Source organism: Talpa europaea (assembly GCF_964194135.1).
Source record: "Talpa europaea genome assembly, chromosome: 3".
Taxonomy (NCBI): domain Eukaryota; kingdom Metazoa; phylum Chordata; class Mammalia; order Eulipotyphla; family Talpidae; genus Talpa; species Talpa europaea.
Genome location: NC_140069.1, coordinates 28,543,904 through 28,562,324, shown reverse-complemented (window position 1 = coordinate 28,562,324; position 18,421 = coordinate 28,543,904). Strand labels below are relative to the sequence as shown.

At 34.8% G+C, this 18,421-nt stretch overlaps 1 protein-coding gene across 4 annotated transcripts in view; it reads left to right on the top strand.

The window, feature by feature from the left end:
• The window catches only part of VPS13B (vacuolar protein sorting 13 homolog B), a gene marked incomplete at both ends in the record, with an annotated part of 598,760 nt that overhangs the window by 276,484 nt on the left and 303,855 nt on the right, over positions 1-18,421 (top strand). For all 4 annotated transcript variants that reach the window (XM_084230016.1, XM_084230015.1, XM_084230017.1 and 1 more), the window contains one exon: positions 9,079-9,299. In XM_084230016.1, coding sequence (XP_084086142.1) covers positions 9,079-9,299 — 221 coding nt within the window. The remainder of the gene's footprint in view (positions 1-9,078; positions 9,300-18,421) is intronic.

The following is an 18,421-nucleotide window of genomic DNA, read 5'->3' as shown; positions in this document are numbered from 1 at the left end:
CCAGAGAAGAGCGGAGAGCAGAACAGGCAGACGGCCCGAAATACATTGCTGTCGGGAGGAGCGGGAGAGGTCTGCTGCGCCATGTGGCAATCTCCCTGGCCAGTCGGGAATCAAACCTGTGCTGCAGAGGCTGCAGACAGCTTTATAGCGTTGCGCTCAACCTGCTGCACCACTGGGGAGGCCCTTTGTATATTCTCTTCATGAGAAAAATGCCGTTAGATTTTGATAGCGATTATATTGAATCTGTAGATTGTTTTGGGTAGTGTGGGCATTTTAATATTAATTCAATCTATGTGCAAGAATATCATTTATTTGTGTTTTCACAAATCATTAAATCATTTGAAATGATCACAGATCATTTCATATTATCATTAAAATGCAACCAGAAAAAAATACAATTGAAAAAACAATATATAACCTTAAAAAATAAAATGCCACCAGAATAAAAGTAAAATGGGATCTTTTTATTTGTGCCTTAAAGCTTTTTCAGTATGCTCAAATGTTCACAAGAAACATAAACTTGACTTCAGTAAGCCTTGAAACATAATATGTATTTTTATAGATGAGGTAGTCACTTGGCATACCATTTTGAGGATATCGGTTTTTTTTTTTTAATTCGTAAATCTGTGCTAATTTTTTTTCTCTTCTCAGTTTCCTTTATGGCATCCTTCTCTTTCCATCTGCTTGCATATCTTTGCCATTTACTCAGCAAGTTTTTATTGAGCATCTTCAGTATAGAAGACACAGAGAATAAAGATTTGAACTACACAGATATGGTGCCGACTTCTCTCATGTTTTAGAAGTTACCTAGGGGTGTTGTGCAATAAAAAAATATAGTTGTTTTTTTTTTTCAAAATGTTGTGAGAATTAAATGACATTATGTGTGGGCAGTTTAAAAAGTATGTGTCCTGTAGCAGGTACTCACTAGAAGCTATTAGAGGTGTTAATGTTTAAGTAGGATTTCCAAATGCCATGACCTGACTTCCAGTGTCAGTCATTTACCAGATACATTTTCCCTTCTTGGATTTTTCTACTGCTAAGTTGATGGAACTATTTATGCAACCTGATCTCTGAAAAGTACATAAAACTCTCATTTCTTTTAAAATTTTTAATAGAATTCACTCACATAAAATCATTGAATAGTAGAGTTTACTGAATATTTTCTACTAAGGGACTAAGTGGTACTGGTATAGTCTGTTTTAAAAAATTTTTAAATCTCTAATAGTCTTTGACATTTTTGTACTTTAGATCTTACTTTGCAACTCTGTAACTCTCCCTGACTCTTTTCTCTCCCTCTTTGATCTCCTTACCAAAGGAATTTCAAATTCTTCTCCCTTTGTTGTACAGAATAATTTATTTTCCCCTGACATTCTTTGCATGTCTCTCTGTCAATCTTTGGGAAAATTTTAAAATCCTTAAGGTGACCAACAAGATACTTAAAATTGCTTGCCCACTTCTCCCACCCTTCTTTCTTCCATTCTTCCCTATCGAGGTATTGCCCATGCTCATGGCCAATAGCCTTTTTGTGTCCTTTAAACATACACATTTCTGTCACATCTGTGAGCCTTAGCATATGCTGCAAATGTGACTTCCTTATTGATCTCGCCAGGCTTCCTTTTCCTTCTCTTCCTTCAGGCTTAAGGGTATTTCATTTGCCAGGTTCCCCTGCTCTTGGCTCCCATTGTGCTTGATTCATCACTTTTATGACCCTTATCCCAATTTTAATTACTTCTGTTCCATATATTACTTTCTTACTAAAATAAAGAGGGCAAGAAATTTACCTGTCTTGTTCACATTCTCTTCTTATTTTCTTATCTCATACAGTGCATGGCACAAAATAGCTTAATAAACACTTGTAGAGTAGGCTGTTCATTAAATAGTTTTTGGTTACTGGAAGAAAAAAAAACAAAAAAAAATGGAAAGGTTAACTTGTCTTCAGGTTCATGTACAATTTGGAAAACAAATTCTTAGTCCTTATGCTATTAAAATCTCCCCCTACCCCTCTGCCCCCAGCACTATAAAAATGATTGATAGGATGAGCAGGAAGACTTTTTATTAATAGATTTGAGGCTCCCGTACTGAATTTGGACTTCTAAAGTTCAGTATCTCAGGAAACTGTTTGTTGAAACATGTCATCTGATTTCAATTGCCATGGAAAAGGAGAAGTGATCTCTAATATAGCTAGATCCAATCTGCGTAGGGTGTTTAGGTCAAAATCAACATCTTGAGTTTCATTAGGGAGCACTTGCATTGAGGCTTGCAGATGTAATTTGCCACATCCAGCTCACACCTCTGAGCAGATGGGTTTCCATACTGTGCTTAGCAGAGGTTTGTTTTTTCTTCTTTGAAAGCGTTGCCTGTGACTTTAATAAAATATTTTGACAGAAATGGAATATTGAGATCATTTATAAATTAAAACGTTGCTATTGTTGGGTTTAGTGAGTTTTAATAGAATCTGATGTGAAAGTTGTTGAGTATCTATGAAAAGCACAAGGGCTAATTTTTCCATTGAGTTCTGGTTCACCTTAGTGGTTTACATGTATTGTTCTACTTTAGATTTTTAAATAACATCATAGTTTGATAATCATAATTTCCACTTGTTCTGAAAAATGTTGGTATACTTTGCTATAGTTTCTTAACAGTTTTGCCATGTGTTTGGCCTTAATCCTTAAACTATATGTAAATGAGATTCCTTGGGGGGGGGAAATGAAGCTTAGAAAAGAGTTTTAGATTTGTTTTTGATACTGTGTTTAAATAAATCTCTTGGAAACTATTATATAGGTATGACAAATGAAGTTAAGCTGTGGAATTGCAGTTAAAGGTAAATAACGTTAAGTAGGGTAGACTTTATTCTTTTCTCAGTAGCTCACGTCTTGTTTATCTGGTCATATGTTTAACTATGGATTCTTTGGTGTTTTCTTATTTTTATTAACTTTTTCTTCATTTAGGTAACATTGGTTTACACTGTTGTTGTATTTATGGAAATATAGGATTCCCCATTCCAGTGCTGTTGCCATATCTTGTACCCCAAACATAGCCCAGTACCATAAACTACTGTGCTCCCTCCCTACTTTGTACTTGTCTGTTCCTCTTCTCTTCCTCTCTGAATGTCTCAGCTCTATAGTCTGCTTTCAAGGGCTAGTATTTGAGTTTGGCTTTATCTGATCCCTTGTCTGGTTTCTGTATTCCACAGATAAGTGACACTATCTGGTATTTTTGTTTGCCCTTCTGACTAATTTAGTTTGGCATAATCCCTTTCAATTTCATCCATATTGCTGAACATGGCATCAGTTTATCTTTTTTGATCACTGAGCAGTATTTCATTGGTATATATAATATATCTTGTTCCACTGATCTGTTTGGGGGAACTTGAGTTGTTTCCACAGTTTGAATATTATAAATAATGCAGCAGTAAACATGCGGTGTAGGTTTCCCCCTGGATTAATATATTTGTGTTCTTCAGGTAGATACATAGGAGTGATTTTGCTGGGTTGTATGGTAGATCCATTTTTAATCTTCTGAGAAACCTCTGTACTTCTGTCTATAAAGGTTGGACTAATTTGCATTCCCACCAACAATTAGAATTCCTATTTCTCCAGGTCCACACCAGTACTTGTTACTGGGTTGCTATGCTAGTAAGTCTTTTTTCAGAAGGGCCATTCTCACAGGCATGAAGTGATATTGCATTGTGGTTTTGAATTTCATTTCTCTGATGTTAAGTGATAATGAACATTTTTTTCACGTGCCTCTTGGCCATCTGTATGTCTACTTTTGAGAACTTTCTATTTAGCTCTTCTGCCCTTTTGTTTAATTGGAGTGTTTGTTATCTATGAAGTTGTCTGAGTTCTTTGTATAGCTTTCAAATTAGCCCTTTGCTAGATGTATGATGTGCAAATATTTTCCCCACTTAGTTGGGGTGTCTTTTGTCCTCTGGTTGCTTTTGCTGTTTAGGAGCTTTTTAGTTTGATGTAGTCAAAATTGTTTATGTTTTCTTTTCTTTTCCTTACTGTTAGGGTTATACCTGTGAATACTTCACTGAAAATTATATTGTAAAGAAGCATTTTACCTTTTATTATGTGTTTTATGGCTTCAGGTCTTATATCAGTCTTTTATCCATTATAAGTTGATTTCTGTATATGTTGTGTGATATTGAATGAACTTCATTCTTTTACACGTGGCCGTCCATTTTTCCCAGCAACACTTGTTGAAGAGGTTTTCCTTGCTCCACTGTGTGTTCTTGGATCCTTTGTCGTGTATTAACCTATATAGGTATGGGTTTATTTCTGGAGTCTTAATTCTATTCCATTGATCTGTGTGTCATGTTGTTTCAATTATTATAACTTTATAATAGTTTGAAGTATGGAAGCATAATACCATCACTTTCCCTCTTTTTTGTCAGTATTAAGTTGGATATCTGGGGTCTTTTGGGGTTCCATATTAATTTCAATAATGTTTGTTCCGTTTCTTTAAAGAATGCCACTGAGATTTTGATATGGATTCAATTGAATCTGTGTAAAACTTTGGATAGGATGGTCATTTTGACTATGTTGTTTCTTTCAATTCATGAGCAGGAAACATCTCTTGATTTCTTTTGATCAATTTTTTGGGGGGTGCAGGTCCTTCACATCCTTTTTTTCCATTTACTCTTAGATATTTAATTTTAATATTTTTGGTGTAATAATAAATGGGATCATTTTCTTCATTTCTTCCTCTTCTAACACATTATTTGTGTAAAGGAAGGTAACAGATTTTGTGTATTGATTTTATAACCTGCCAGACTCTGTGACGTTCAAAGGTTAAAATAAGAACCTACTTTTATTCCTTATTTGTCAATTTTACTTCCTCCCCAACATATATACTTAATTTAATTCTAGAAACTACTATGGCAGACATAATATGTTGTTCTTTTTTTCTGATCACTTTTTAAAAATAACCAATATAATTTACATGGCTTTAAAATGATAAAAATGTGTTTTTTAAATGATATTAAGATAAGATACTGTCATTAAGGGAAATTTTTTATTGAGATAGTTGTCATGTAATGTTGAGTAAGTTTAAGGTATATATAAGGTATATAGTATATTGATGTGATAAGTTTATATATTACAGTATGATTGCCACTGCAGTATTAGCTTATAGTTCTATCAGGTCACATAATTATTTCTGTTTTGTGGTGAGAACATTTAAGATATAGCTGCAACTTTCAAGTATGTAATACAACATTACACAATCAACTGCCTTTTAAATTAGTGGAAGAAATGAGAAATAATACAGTTATAGTCTTTCATATTAACCCACATATTTGTCATATCCAGTGGTTTTCATTTCTTCCTATTGTTTGAATATTTCCTAAAGGACTTCTTTATTTTTGGTACTTACATTAAGGCAGCTTTGCTCCCAGCCTCACACCCCTTGTTTATCTGAGAATATTTTTTGTAAAGATTTATTTTTTATTTATGCATACAAGAACTGGGGTGTATCCATTGTACTTTCCTTAACTTTAAATTTTGATTGGGTTCATGTTTGTTATTTTATGGTTTCATTTGCCTTTTGAGTTATTGGTTCTTTGTTATACTTCCCTTTTATTTTTAAAATTAATTCATTCAGTTCTTTGAACATATTTTTAATAGTGCATTTTTGTTAGAATCCATCCAACATATGTAGACACAGAGACCACTTTACTGACTGTATTTTTCCTTTGGAATCGGTCATACTTTTCCTATATTCTTCTTTCTCTGTATGTCTGACATTTTAAAGTATTTAACAGTTTAGAAGTGTGTGTATATATATTCTGTCCATGTAAGTATTGATTTATTTCTGGTGTCTTAATTCTATTTCAGTAGCCTGTGTCCATTTTTATTCTAGTTCTGTACTATTTTTATTTTTAATATGTTTGTAGTATAGTATAATGCCTCCCTTCCTTTTTTTTGGGGGGGGGGTCAGGATTGCTTTAGCTATTGGGATCTTTTCTGGTTCCAAATAAATTTCTGTAATACTCTATTTATACATACAAGAGCTGGAGTGTAGGCAAGAGGTGGGAGCATGGGGTGAGAGGATTCACCAGAGACAGAGTGAATCCTGCCAGCAGGACAGGCAGATCTACTGAAATACGCTGCTGAGGGGAGCAGCGGGCAAGAAAGGAGAGGTCAGCTTTGCCATGTGTGTCAGCTCCCTGGCTGGGGTTTGAATTCGTGTTGCAGTGGCTGCCAATAGCTTCATGGTGCTGAGACTTAACCCCTTGCACCACCAGAAAGGCCCCTGTAATTGTTTTATTATTATTTACGTGTTGATAATATAGAGGTTCCTAAATAGCAATCTCAGTCTTTTTGCTTTACTTTTATTTTTTCTTGTTCTTTATACAGTTTGTTTGAAAATTTCTGAATTCTGTGAGTAATAGTCTCTGTAAAATAAAAGACTTATGTTATTGCATGAGAACATTACAATTAAAGTAAAAATGCTAATCTTGAGCGTCTGAATAATATGTGGTTCTGGACTGTCATGGATATCTGAACAAATTTTAGGAAGTCCTGGAACATTATATTAGTAGTGAGATAAATATATAAGGTTCTTTTACTTTGTTTTGTGTGCATATCTCTGTGTGTGTGTAAAAGAAATACTTGTGTATGTATTGCATTGTTGTCTTTTGTTAATTTTTTTCATAGTAACTGTGGGGATTTTGTTATACATGTTACCATCTCATCTTATAGGTAGACTCTGCTTTTTAAAACAGACAATGTGTGTGCTAATAAATGGACATAAAGTATTACCTTAAAAGGCTCCTCTCAGTACTTAGAATATGATACACCCTATTTTATTGGTCTGACTCCAAAGCAGCAGCAGAAACATTTATCTGAGATAGCACCAACATATTTTGGGATTTTAAAATATGTAACTAATTTCAATGTGGTGCTGTTCAGCCAGCATAACCATCATTTAGCATTTCTTGACTAACACAAAATTTGAAAAACTATATATAGCTCACTACAAGTTTTAAAATATGTAATCTGAAATCACTCCAAAATATTTTAAGACAAATTTGGCAAAGTCTTTATTTTGTAAATAGCATGGAACTTTATGTAGGTTTTAAAATAATTTCAAAATTAGTTACAGATGATTTAAAGTTTGTTTCTTTCTTGGGGGCAAAATATTTTAAGTCTTAAGACAGGCAGAGTACCACGGTGCTGACCACATATTATTATGCAGTTTTCATTGTTTCCAGTCAAGTTATTGTGGACTACTATGTAGCTAGATTTACTGTATTATCCAAGTCTCAACTTTAAAGTTTGATTTTATAACTATATTTGGTCAAGACATTTGGAATGTTCAAATTTAGGAGAATATACCCTTTTTGCATCCACTAGGGTCACAATTCAAATGCATTTTAGACTCCTTTTAAATGTGTTTACACACACACACACACACACACACACACACTTATTCCACTTAGTAATTCATTTGTTTTTTTAATCACCAAAAACCACAGATTATTGTGATCTTGATTCTGACACTCTATGTCCAACACTATAGAGTGAAAAAAGAAGAAAATAAGGCAATGTCCATTGATTTTTTTTGTTCCTTTGTGTTATATTTTCTGAATTATACTCAGTGAATTACTAGTAATTTCTTTAATTAGGAAATAAATATTTTCGGTTGTTTTACAGTAGTCAGGCTACTTAAAAAGAGGTCTATATAATTCTGTCTATATTGACAAGTGCTAATAGATGTGCAAAGTAAAAAAATTCGACATAGGAACACATTTTCTGCCAAATTGCTATGCCAATAATGTTTATAACTTTTGGGAGTATATTTTTAAAAATTATTTCACAATTTTATAGTCACAATAAAAATTAAAATAGTTTGTCACATAAATTTATATTAATTAATTTCTGATAAGTTAATCAGAGTGAAAAAGAAAAGGAAATTTTCTCTTAATCATAAAATTTATGAATGTTTATTTTTATCAAGTATGTTTTAAAGTAATATTTGCATGAGAATTAACAATAGAAGCTATCCTAAATTTTAACACCAGAGACTTATTTACTTAGTTCTGAAGTAGAAACCAGAAAAACTGTATTTTAAATAAGTGCCCTTATAATATTGGTGCAGTGTTGCCTCCTGGGGTGGCAGCATTTGGGAGCAGTGAGGGATGAGACAGATTACTCAAAGTCCATGTGGAGCAATGAGAAGCCTAGAGGATGTAAAGCATCCATTACATTCATACAGGGATGTAATGTGCAGACCCCATCCAAAGGTATTATCGTGTTTATTGGAATCAGGTACAAAGGTGGGGCAGATATGTAGGGAGTGTACATGTATGGGGGATGATATTGGGGATGTAAGCTAGGGTGGAGTGACATGGGGCTATTGCCTGGGGCACTCCATTATTCCTGTCAGTCTAAGCATATCATCTTTATTCTAATATCTTCCGGCTGTTTTCAGCAGGTACAGCTTTCCCAGTATGTTCCTCATACCAGGACTTTTGCCCTTGGTGAGAGACCCCCTGCATGACCCTACACCTAGCTGATAACAGGAAATCTGGGCACCAAGACAATATCCCCAAGAACAAGGAGGGCCTGGGATCCAACAGTGGGGATACTCAAGCTTAACCATACCAGATTGTTTATTCCTTCCCTATCTCATTTGTCTATAGTCAACTCCATACAAAGAAGATTTCATTTTCTTAATTTAACATGTTCGTGGTCTTCAACATCACATGGTTTCCAAAATTTGCAATGTATAACTCACTATGGAAGAAAGAGTTAGAATAGAGTTAGAATTTCTATTTGTATTTTTCTCATTGCTATTTATATTTTATCTCATTTCTTTAATTTTCATTTTTGTATGTTCTATAATGTACAATATTATTGATGTAGCTGTATGCTGCAATAGATATAAACACTTTAGAATGGTAAATTTTAAGTTGTATCTGAATTTTTTTAGCAAATAAAATATTTGCTTTTTAATTTTGACTTATTAAATGTTTTATGTTTCAATTATGAACAACAACTTGCTAACAAGTGACAGTTAAATATATTTTTTATTTGTGTGCTTTTTTATCCCCATTGTCCTTTTTACCAGGTGATGCTTTTCCTTGGACTATCAGCTTGCATCATTTCAGCGTGTATACACTTTTTGGAAAACAAGTGACACTTTGCCTAGTGGAGCCTATGGGTTGTACTTCTACACTAGCAGTTACATCTCAGAAACTACTTGCTACAGGACCTGATGCAAGGCATTCATTTGTTGTCTGTCTCCATGTTGACCTAGAGTCACTTGAGATAAAATGCTCAAATCCCCAGGTTAGTAAATTTGATTTATGAAAGGAAATTTAAAATATTGTCATTTAAGAACAATTGTTATTCATTCCGTTGAAGGATTTCCCTTCTACTAAGTGTCCTAAAGTAATTTTAACAGGGTCATCAAGATCAAAATGTTAGATTAAGAATTGCTTAGAAGCACTCAAGTTTTGTAATTTAAACTCTTCTGAAAATGTAATAGTGGCAGCATCAGTGCATCTTTTCACTGATGTAATGAAATTAATTGCAGATGTAAAGTTTTAAAAGCTCAAGAACTTCTTTACTATCAGACTTGAAGAGTGCTGGTGATCAAATGTAATATCCATTCAGACTATCATTTGGAACTTCTTTTGTTCAGTGTGTAATTTTTAAAAAAAGTAGTGTTTACTGTTTTGTTTTGTTTTTTTTAAGATTTATTTATTTATTTATATAAGCACTGGGTACAGTCAGAAGCTCAGGAGGGTGAGAGAATTCACCATAGCCAGAGCGGGGAACAGAACAGGCAGACAGACGAAATACACTGCTGAGGGGAGCAGCGGGCATGGCAGGAGAGGTCTGTTGCGCCATGTGGGCCCTTTGCTGGTGGCTGGGGATCGAACCAGTGCTGCAGAAGCTGCAGGCAGCTTTGCAGCCCGCGCTCAACCGCTGCGCCACCAGGGGAGGCCCAATGAGTTTACTGTTTTTAAAAGAACATTTTATTAATCTCATAACATGTCAGTTGAAATAAGCTAAATATGTTTATTCTGCAATTTTACAATTTAGTGTGAACTCAGATCACTTGAATTTGTGCAAGTTATTAATTCTATACAATTAATTGTTTCTTTGTCTTCAAGCATATTATTGTATATTTTCTACATAGATTTTCAATATGAATACCATTTGAAGTTATAGTTTTAAAACATTACTTTTTAAAACATTATTGGATTTGACAGTCAATACTGATATATCTATGATTATTCTACCATTTATGATTACAAGCCAGTTTTTAAAATGTTGGTTCCAATATGATTCCATATTTTATAGTGGGTATACTCATTATTGGCTTTATCTTCTTTATCTTCTCTCTTCCCTGTCTCTTTTTATCTACCATCTGTAATAGATTTTACATTTATTTATTTGGAAAAAAGATTGGGTCTGCCAATTATTCATGATGGCCTTAGTATAAAAATTACATGCATGTAATCTGAATTATGACAAGATGCCTACATTAAATGAACATCATCATTAAAAGCTAAAAGTGTGCCCTTTATTGTAAGTCATTTGTTTTATAATAATAATAAATACTTTTGAATAATACTAAATATTTAATGGTCATTTGCTATTGTATTTGACCCATAATAATATACAAGAGAATTATTATGAAATTATTTACTCTCTCTTGAAATATTCTTTGAATTTACTGCCAATAGTTGCTGAAAAACATTTCCAAGAGGAAGGGAACTGTTACGAGTTGAACTGTGTTCCCCCTAAAAGATGTTGAAGTCTTCCTAACCTGGATTATTTCAGTTTGTGACTATCTGGTAATGTTGTTGTTGTACAGAGATAGTGAAGTTAAAATGAGGTCATGTGGGTGAGCCCTAATCCATTGTGACTGGTATAATACAGACACGTAGAGTAGCTTGTGCAGATGTAGCAGAGATTGGACTAATCTAGCTACAAACCAAGGTAAACAAGAACTGCTGGCTACCACTGGAAGCTAGGAGGAGACAAGAATTCTTTTCAGAAACTCAGAGGGAAGATGTCCCTGCTGATACCATGATTATGTACAGATTATAACCTCCAGAATTGTGATTTAATAAGTTTCTCTCGTTTCAAGCTGCCTAGTTGATGGCACTTCTGGGTGACAGCTCTAACGAATTGTAGAGAAACAGATTCATCTTCTTTATATACTTTATCGCAGAAGTTGCTAAAATGGAAAGCATAAGAGATGCAATCATAGCATAGCGAAATCCCACCTCAGCCCACCTACTCCAATGATTATTTCTATGTACTCCAGGAAATAAAGCAAAATTAACAATTGTCTACCATATAAATGGATGTTCCCATCTTGTTTTAAAACTACAGGAAGACTTTAAAGCACGTGCCATCATTATTTCATGAGGTGAAAAGAAAGTATACTGAAAAAAGGGACGCAATCTCAGTAGAGAAGTACAAAATGAAAATGAATCAAATGGAACATCAAAATAGAAAATAATACCTGAGAAAGAGAAAACCATACTGTATTGACTTAGAGAAGGTTCAGATATGACAGAAGGGAGAGTCACTGAATTTGATCTTGGAGCCATACAAATTATTAAATTTCATAAACAGAGAGGATAAGAAAAAATGTTAAAAAGGATCTTAACCTCAGTGCCTGTGTACAAAATGTTTAATATGTGTATTATTGGAGAACTAGGAGGAAAAGAGAAAGATTGTGGACCTGAAAAATTGAACTAATTATTGCAGAAAACTTCTGAATTTGGAAAAAGAAATAGGCTTTTACATATTCAAGTTCAGCTAATCTCAGGTCTGTTTTTCTTTGAGGGTAAACTCAAAGGAAAAGATGGTTAGATACATTGTGATTAAAAGACTGAAAACCAAGGGTAAATTTAAAAAAATAATAATCTTCAAAGGAGTCATAAGGAAAAACACATTATATGTAGGTTTACAATGATTTGAATGAGTACAGATTTATCGTTAAAAGCCAGAGGACAGGGCCTCCCCAGTGGTGTGGCCATTGAGCGCTGGACTGCGAGGCTGCCTGCAGCCTCTGCAATGGCGGTTCGATCCCTGGCCCCTGGCAAGGGTCCCACATGGTGCACAGACCTCTCCTGGTGCGCTGGCTGCTCCCCTCAGCAGTGTACTTTGTCAGTCTGCCTGTTCTGGTCCCCGCTCTGGTTCTGGTGGATTCTCTCACCCTCCGTGCTTATGACTATACCCAGTGCTTGTATGAATAAATAAATAAATCTTTTTTTAAAAAAAAAGCCAGAGGACAAAAAGGCAAAATCACAACAGGTGTCACAGAAAACAAAGCTTTGTAAGAGACAACAGTGAACATCTTTATGCAGCAAATTGAATAACCTAGAACAAATGGACAAATTCTTAGAATCATATTACCTCCTGAGACTGAATCAGGAGGAAATAGAAAACCCAAACAGTAACAAGCAAGGAGATAAAACAATAATACAAAATCTTCCAAAAAACAAAAGCCAAGGAACACATGACTTTATTATAGAGTTCAACTAATACTTTAAGACAAACCAATAAACAGTCAGTCCCAATTCTTAAAAAATAAATTTTGAAGGGCCTCCCCAGTGGCACAGTGGTTAAGCGCTGGGTTGCAAAGCTGCCCACGACCTCTGCAGCGCCAGTTCGATCCCTGGCCACCAGGCGAGGGTCCCACATGGCTTACAGACATCTCCTGCCGCCCACTACTCCCCACAGCAGTGTGTCAATCTGCCTGTTCTGCTCTCTGCCCTGGCTCTGGTGAATTCTCTCACCCTCCCGCACTTCTGACTGTACCCAGTGCTTGTACAAATAAAAAAATAAATGCTTAAAAAATAAATAAAACCTATATGGGCCCCTCCCACCCATACCACCTGGAGGCTCTCTCTCATGCCCAAAGGGGTCTCCCTGGAGCTCTCTTCAAAAATAAACAAACAAACAAACAAACAAATAAATACATAAATCTTGAAGAGGAGTGAATGCTTCTAACATATATTATGAGGCCAACATTTCACTGTTACCTAGAGCAGACAAGGACATGACGAAAAAATAGAATACCGATATTGCTGTGAACATAGATGCAATAACCCTCAACAAATATTAGCAACCTAAATTCAACTAGACATTGAAATGATTATACATAATGAGCATGTGGTATTCTAAAGATGCAGAGATAGTTCAAAATATGAAAATCAGTCACTGTAATAAAGCACATTAACAAAGGCAAAGATAAAAATGATAGGGACATGTCAATAGATGCAGAGAAAGCATTTGACAGATTCAACATCCATTTATGAGTTTTACAAAACCCTCGGGGACCTCACCGGTGGCACTGGGTTGAGCATAGTGCTGTGAAGCTGTCCACAGCCTCCACAGCATGAGTTCAATTCTCAGCCTTCCTGGGAGATTCCCACAGGGTGCAGCAGACCTCTCCTGTCACGCCCACTGTTCCCCTTAGCAGTGCTTTCTCTCTGTCTGCCTGTTCTGCTCCCCACTCTGTCTCTGGTGAATCCTCTCACCTTCCCGCGCCGCTGGCCTGTACCCCAGCTATTGTATAAATAAAAAATAAATCTTATAAAAAAAAACTCTCAATAAAATAGGGATAGAAGACATAATAAAGGCCATATATGACAAACCTACATCTAATATATTCAGTAAAGCTGAATTTTTTTCCTCAAACTTAGGTACAAGACAAAAATGTCCATTTTCACCACTATTGTTTAACAGAGTATTGGAAGTCCTCAGAGCAGTTAGGCAAGAAATAGAAAATAAGCAGAATGCAAATTGGTAAAGAAGAAGCAGAATTCATTATTTGAAGACTACTTGATATTATACATAAAAACACCAATGATTTAAGTTACTGTTTACAACACCAATGTACAAAAATTTGATGCCTTTTAGTAATACAACAAGCTAGAAGGGAAACAAATCATAACAACAATCCCTCTTATAGCATTAAAAGGAGTTAAATACCTTGGAATAGACTTAACAAAGGAGGTGGACATCCTGGTTAAAACTGTAAGATTTAATTAAAAGAAATAGAAGAAGTCATGAAGATATGAAGGAATGCTTTTTGCTTATGGATTAATAGAATCAACAATATTCTGATGGTGATTTTGCCCAAAGTAATATGCAGATTCAATGAAATCCCTATCAAAATTTCAATGGTATTCTTCAAAGAAATAGAGCATGCATTACTGAAATATATATGGAACTACAGAAAGACTCTGAATATCCGAAGTAATTATGTAAAAATATATGTGCACATCATACATCCAATTTGGGGCTAATATCCAAGATTTCGCAGTAACCCAATTAAAAAAAATGAGCAGAAGAGCAAAATAGACATTTCTCCAAATAAGACATACAGATAGTCAACAAGCAAATTAAAAGTTGTTCATCATTACTTATCAGGGAAATGAAAATGAAACACAGCTACCACCTCATACCTGTGAGAATGGCCCATATCAAAAAGATCAGAAACTGCAAGTGTTCGTGAGAATGTGGAGTAAAAGGAACTTCTGTATGATATTGGTGGGAATGTAGACTGGTCCAGCCCCTATGAAACCAGTGTGGGTTTCTCAAAACATTAAAAATAGATCTCGGGCCTCCCCTGGTGGCGCAGCGGTTGAGCGCTAGGCTGCGAAGCTGCCCACTGCCTCTGCAGCGTCGGTTCAATCGCCGGCCACCGGCGAGGGTCCCACATGGCAGGGCAGACCTCTCCTGTCTCGCCCGCTGCTCCCCTCAGCAGTGTGTTTCGTCAGTCTGCTTGTTCTAGTCCCCGTTCTGTCTCTGGTGAAGCCTCTTGCCCTCCCGCACATCCTGGCCTGTACCCTGGTTCTTGTATGAAATAAATCTTTAAAAAAAAAAATAGATCTCCCATGTGATCTAGGAATTCTACTCCTTGGTATCGGAAGAACACAAAAACAGTAATGCAAAGGAATATATGCAGTCCTAGTTCCCATAGCACTAATTAAATTGCCAGGTTACAACAACCTTAGGGCCCGAATGAAGATGAATGGATAAGGATGATTTGATATATATACACAATGGAGTACCACTTAGCTGTTAAAAAAAATATGAAATTTTGCCCTTTGGAACAACATGGATAGAAATGGAGGGGACTATGCCGTGTGAATAAGTCAGAAGGGGGAAAACAAAACTAAGGAATAAACAAAATGAAATCGACACAAACCCTTGTAATCAGACAATATAACTTAGTTACCAGAGTGGCGTCAGAAAGCAAAGAGGGAGGGAGTTAATTGTACTGTGATAGGTAGTTACAGTGTTTTGTGGGTGTTGGGTGTGCTTTCCTTTGAGGAGGTGTGAACTCGAACTCTTAAAATGTATACAGGCTTGTAAACCAATGCTACCTCAATGAAAGAGGGAAAAAAAGAAAAATAAAAACAGCCCAGAGGAAGGAAGACATGGGTTTTTTTAATTTCTGAAGTGCTAATGGAAAAGAATTGTCAAGTGATAGAAATAAAAGTGAAAAAAACACATTTCATATCAAGGGACATTTAGAGAATTTATCACCAGCATTTCTGCTCTACAAGAAATGCTAATACAAGTTTTTCAGAGTAAAGTAAAATGATACCAGATGAAACCTTGGTATCTTGTGAACCTTTATATATATATATATATATATATATATATATATATATATATATATATAAAACTATGAAATGCAGAATGTATAACAATGTCAACAGGGTTTTTAGTGTGCGTAAATATAATTACAAGACAACTGTAACTCTAAAATTAATTGGGGATGAGCTAAAGAAACCTATATGGTTGCCAGATTTCTACATTTATTGTGAAGTGGTACAATAGAACAGAAGACTGAAAAGTTTTTGCATATATTCCACACATTATAATCTCCTAGAGCAACTAGTTTACAAATTGCAAAAATACAAAGAGATACATCCAAAAATCCCATCAATGAAGATGAAACACTAAGAAATATTCACAGAATCTAATGTTTGGAAATGGTAACAGTTACAAAAAAGAACATAGAAACAATACAAAAAAAAAATGTTAGAGCAGTTCTAGCTTTATTAATGGTTACGTTAAATGTTAAGGATCTTAACTAGGGCTATAACCAGGAGTCAGTGAAGTAAGACTGCATTCTAAATTTGGCCATAGCACTTTTTACATATTCTCTAAGGTTGCTGTCAGACTGTAACTACAGAAATAAATATCAGCAATTCAAAGACTCATGTAATTACTATCTGACCCTTTGCTGAAAAAGTTTTCTGACCTCCGGTCCAACTACCCCAATTAAAAGACAGAGATTTATAGGGTGATGGAAAAAAAGTAAGACTCTACTATTTATTGCCTAAAGGAGAAACACTTGAAATATAAAGAGGTAGATATAAATAAATGTACAGGAAAAAAATGTACCTTATAAATAGCATAAGAAAGCTGGGCTTGCTTACTTTAGTGTCAGATAATGTATACTTACAAAAAAGAGCATTACCAGAGATAAAGAGGGACATGAAAAGAGAATTGATAAAACTAAAGGGAAAAAAATAGATAGTTCTGTAATGATAGCAGACAATTTTACCATCTCTCTCGGTGATTGTTAAAACAGCTACAAGAAAAAATTATGTAACTGGAGACAAAAATATGGAGAAAATAGTTACTTATATTAAATAACAATATATTATTAAATAACAATAGCTTATATTAAATAACACAAAACACCATTCTTCTAAATTCCTTATGAATCAGTCAAAGTTGTTAGAAATCAGAAAATATTTTGATTGTATGACATAAAAGCAGATACAGATAAAGTAGTGTTTAGAGAGAAACAGTTTTTTGTACTCATATTATAAAGGTAGATCTTAAATCATCCACTTAGGTTCCACTTTATTAAGCTAAGAAAGGAACAAGATAAATTGAAAGTAAGTAAAAGGAATAAACTAATAAAAATAAGACCAGTGATGATTGAAAGTAAGGAAAAAAATCAGAATACAAAATTCACTAGTATAAGGAATGGAGAGCTTATTATCACAAATCCTACATTTTTTTCCCTAGCTGTAGAGTGTAAAGATTCCCTGCCTAAGTTGTTTTATGAATTCAGCATAAAACTAGTACTAAATTCTGAAAAACACTAACAAAAAAATGAAGTCAGAAATCAAAATCATTAATGAAAAAGATTTAAAAATTCTTAAATATTGGCAAATCAAATATAACATATATAAAAAAGATTGACAAATAATGACAAAATAGTTCATGTTAGAAATTCAAATGTGGTTTAATTTACAAAAAACATTCAGTATAATCTATATTAACAAAAGAGAAAAATCATGATAATGTCAATATTTAAAATATATTTAAAAGATATTTTAAAAAATTTAGCACCCATTTGAAATCAACTTTCTCAACAAATTGTTAATGTTTTGAAACTGATAAAGGACATTCGCGAAACCAAATATCCACTTTATATTTAATGGAAAAATATTGATTTGTTTTCCACTGCTACCAGGAAAAAGCCCAGAATGCTTCCTTTCAACAACTATTCTATATCAAATTAGGAGCCTCCCTGGTGGCACAAGGGGTTAAGCACAGCATTGTGAAGCTATCCACAGCCTCTGCAGCATGAGTCGATCTGTAGACGGCCAGGGAGCTATCCACATGGCGCAACAGACCTCTCCTGTCTTGCCCATTGCTCCCCTTGGCAGCGTATTTTCAGTCAATCTGCCTGTTCTGTTCCCCTTACTGTCTCTGGTGAATCCTCTCACCCCCCACACCTCTGGCCTGTACCCTAGTATCTTTTTTAAAAAGATAAGAAAAATTAAAATGGTCCCTATTTGTAGATGATAAAGTGCTTTCTAGAAAATCTCAGACGAATTTAAAAAATTAATAAACTTTTATCAGGGTAGCAGGAGACAAGATTAATGTATGAAAAAAATCAGTTGTGGGCCTCCCCGGTGGCGCAGCAGGTTGAGCACAGCACTGTGAAACTGTCCACAGCCTCTGCAGCGCAGATTCCATCCCAGCCGGCGAGAATTCCACGATACTCACCTTTAAAACTAGGCTCAGGATTTATTGTTTTAATGCCTTGATACTAAGATATATCAACTCAACATATTTGGCTTAAATAACAAGCTTGTGTTTGTCTTGGTGTTTCCTTCCTATGCCTGCTTCTTCTTTTTGTCCTTGACACAATCACCGGGCTTCCAGAGCCTCCTTATTACTGCCTACCAGGTATCAACAACATTTTTTTGTTTGAGAATTCAACCAAGATGAAATGAAGCTCATGCCTTGAGAATCCTTTCTTACCTAAAATGTAACACTTATATCTTCATGTAATTTCACTTTAAAATCTGTTCTTTTTTTTTTTTTCCAGTTATAACCAAAGATAATCACAAGGTTGTTGGAAGTTTAAGTGATATCTTCATGAGATGTATTTTAAA